Source organism: Orbicella franksi, chromosome 1, assembly GCF_964199315.1.
Source record: "Orbicella franksi chromosome 1, jaOrbFran1.1, whole genome shotgun sequence".
NCBI lineage: Eukaryota > Metazoa > Cnidaria > Anthozoa > Scleractinia > Merulinidae > Orbicella > Orbicella franksi.
The window spans coordinates 14,096,561-14,099,505 of NC_138145.1; the positions used below are offsets into that span (position 1 = coordinate 14,096,561).

At 38.6% G+C, this 2,945-nt stretch overlaps 1 protein-coding gene across 1 annotated transcript in view; it reads right to left on the bottom strand.

Moving 5' to 3' along the window:
* The window catches only part of LOC145480001 (follicle-stimulating hormone receptor-like), a 3,975-nt gene extending 1,243 nt beyond the window's left edge, over positions 1–2,732 (bottom strand). Inside the window, exons 1-4 of the mRNA XM_081458521.1 lie at positions 2,369–2,732; positions 2,153–2,224; positions 461–532; positions 1–213 (exon numbers count right to left, since the gene is read on the bottom strand). The exon at positions 1–213 is cut by the window's left edge and continues 1,243 nt beyond it. Coding sequence (XP_081314647.1) covers positions 1–213; positions 461–532; positions 2,153–2,224; positions 2,369–2,580 — 569 coding nt within the window. The 5' untranslated portion in view covers positions 2,581–2,732. The remainder of the gene's footprint in view (positions 214–460; positions 533–2,152; positions 2,225–2,368) is intronic.
* Between the last annotated feature and the right edge of the window lie 213 nt (positions 2,733–2,945).

Consider the following 2,945-nt stretch of genomic DNA (forward strand, 5'->3'; position numbering starts at 1 on the left):
TTTGACTCGATCAGTAGTTCGGTTTTTGCCAGTAGACATTCTCTGCAGTGGGCATTCCACGTGACCCCGTTAATCTCCAATAGACTGGAAAGGCCAAAGAGATTGTCGTCTGGGAGGTACAGATGGTTTCCTGTCAAGTCGACTGATTCTAGGCTGGAGAGGTTGATGGAAATGTTTCCTTTCCATTCATGGAGTTCGTTAAAAGACAGGTCTCTGCAAACAAAAAATATTAGTGATATACGATATGCAATGAGCAAATTGTCTTCAAGAACCATCGTGACTGGCTAGCACGCTCATTGCAGCTTGAAGCTAAGTACATTGACCTATATGACAATAAGCTTTTTGAAGTTTTTCGAAAGCATGGAGCAAACGCTGAGATTAGACAACGAAAACAACCACAACCACAACAACAACAACAACAACAACAGCAGCAACAATCATGTAAAATCAAAATACTCACAAATGCAGAAGATGTGGCATGAATGGAAAAGATTCTTCTTCTATGACGTCTATGCTGTTACCCGAGAGCGACCTGAGAGTGAAAAGGCATTTACTAAAGTTTTAACTTTGTCTAAATTTTCGAAATATTTCAAAATACGTAAAAGCATTGTAAATTCCCGCCATAAATTAATTTTAGGAAACCTCGACAGCCAGTTCACAGATCATGCAGTCATGAAGTTATTTATGCAGTCATTGGCTCTTTTCTCGTTGGCAAGGAGCCTTCAGTTAATTATTAAAGGCGCTATGAAACGATGTAGTGAGTAAATTCTGTGCTTTTTTCCCTTATGTTTCCTTTTCTTGAAGTGAATAATAAAATAGTGAAGAACTAAGATTGTGATGACCGAGACGGATGATGCACCATTCATGATATAGCTCTCAAATTCTGGAAATGAGCGCACACAACAACAAAGAAAAAATGGTGCGCAGATTATGTAGACCCAGGGGGGAATACTCCCACATAAAAATTGGGTGGGGGTGTGTAGCCCGCTTCCCAAAACCCTTAGCTTATTTATTATCAAAATCTGCGATTTTCCTATGCTACCCTATTATTTTTATGACCTGGCCAAAAATTCGATATCCTGTTTATGGCCATATGCGGCTGACACAGTCGCCCTAAACATAATTTATGAAGGGCTTTTGTTGATGGTCTTATCGATAATGATGAAAAAGTAGCTTCTTGTAAAAAAACATACCCAATTCAAGATTAGAATGCAAAACCATACCCTATTTCTGACCAAAATTACAAAAATCGATACCGGCTGAAAACCAAACCCTTTGGTGCCGCACATACCCATATAACCCGTATTAAACAGTTAGATTATGAGCTCGAGATTTCTATTTGAACAATAGAGTGTTTCTGTCGAGGAACTATCGGCTGATAGTTGCCCCCCGCGGAAATTTGATGTTCTTAAAACAAGTCTGCTAGTTTTAAGAACATCAAATTTCCAAGGGGCAACTATCAGGCCGATAGTTCCGAGACATAAACACTCCAAAGTTTTTTTTTGTCGACCACTAAAGTTTCTTCCGCGCGCCAGTTCAAAAATCATATTGAATTATTTTCAACTTTTTTAGATGAAAGCCGTGAGAGCTAAATGTAAAATTTGAAAAAGAAAACAGCAAAAACCCACTTGATACAATTTCAATTGTTTATTTTCTATAAGCCCGCTTGTTTACAGAAAAATTTTCACGGACGAGTACTATCCATCTGGGTATACTCCTCGGACGGACACCATGGGCTGATAGTGTCTCGCCGCGGATGAACACTATCGCGTCACGTGATCAATTTAAACCAATAAGAATCGGACAAAATTTTAGTGGTGAACTATAACGCGTGATAATCTAATTGTTTTAGTATAAATCTACTAGTCGCTCAAAAATTTAATTTAAATCCTCTTCAAAGACACTTCGAAAACACAAAGAAGCGGCCCCTGGCGCAAGCTGCTACGCTACCCACTGCCTATCACAGAATAGAGAGTGAGTAGCGTAGCCAATCAGAGACGCCATTCATGATAGAACGCTAGTAGATTTATACTTAAAGGGAATATCCCCCGGGTATGTAGACAAGGGAATATTTTCTGTGTTATTTTTCTTTCAAATTACAAGCTGAATGTGTCGAGCAATAGCTTTCGGGTGACGACTTTAGAACACTTACAGAACGATGATATTTTCACTTTTGCTCAGCACACACGACGGAACTTCAACCAGGTTACTTCTAGACAAATCTCTGAAATCGTAAGAAAAGACAATGAGTGTACATAAAGCAAATCGAATTTGGATCTCTTATTTGTATCAGTTATAAAGAACTGAAGAAACATGTTGTGGAAGTATACCACACTATCAAATCGTACGTAACCATTTCTATACTTACAAAACTGACGCATCGCTGGGAAGAATAAAGGTTTCACAGGGTTTCTCATTTACTTGTAAGTTACATTTAGCCGCCATAACGGAGTCATCCAACAAGGAGCAGTTACAGTAGAGAGAGCAAGGCTGCCATGCTTTTTCATTCACCGACCATTCGCCATTCACTATACGCGAATAAGCAAAAATCAAGACGAACAAAAACCCTCGATTATTCATCCTGCAAGAGAACAACAATAACAAAAAAACAGTTGTGAAATACACAGCTGCTGTCCCACCGAAAAACGAAGCAATATTACAATTTCTTTAGTCAACACAATATTCTGGGCTGGCTATATTGCATGGTTTATTTGAAGTGCTTTATCTCACCGTAACGAAAAATAATTTACGTACGTCACCGAAACATGAGATCTTCTTGACGAATTGAAGTTTTCATACGTTGCACGGTGATTGAGAAAATTTCGATTACGCTCTGAAATTTCTTCTGGAAATGACTGATTTATTTAGTCCAGCTGGCAATCACAAACAGTTACGAACTTGCTTTGTCAACGTTATTTCAATCAGTATAAATGACTGGCAGTGTA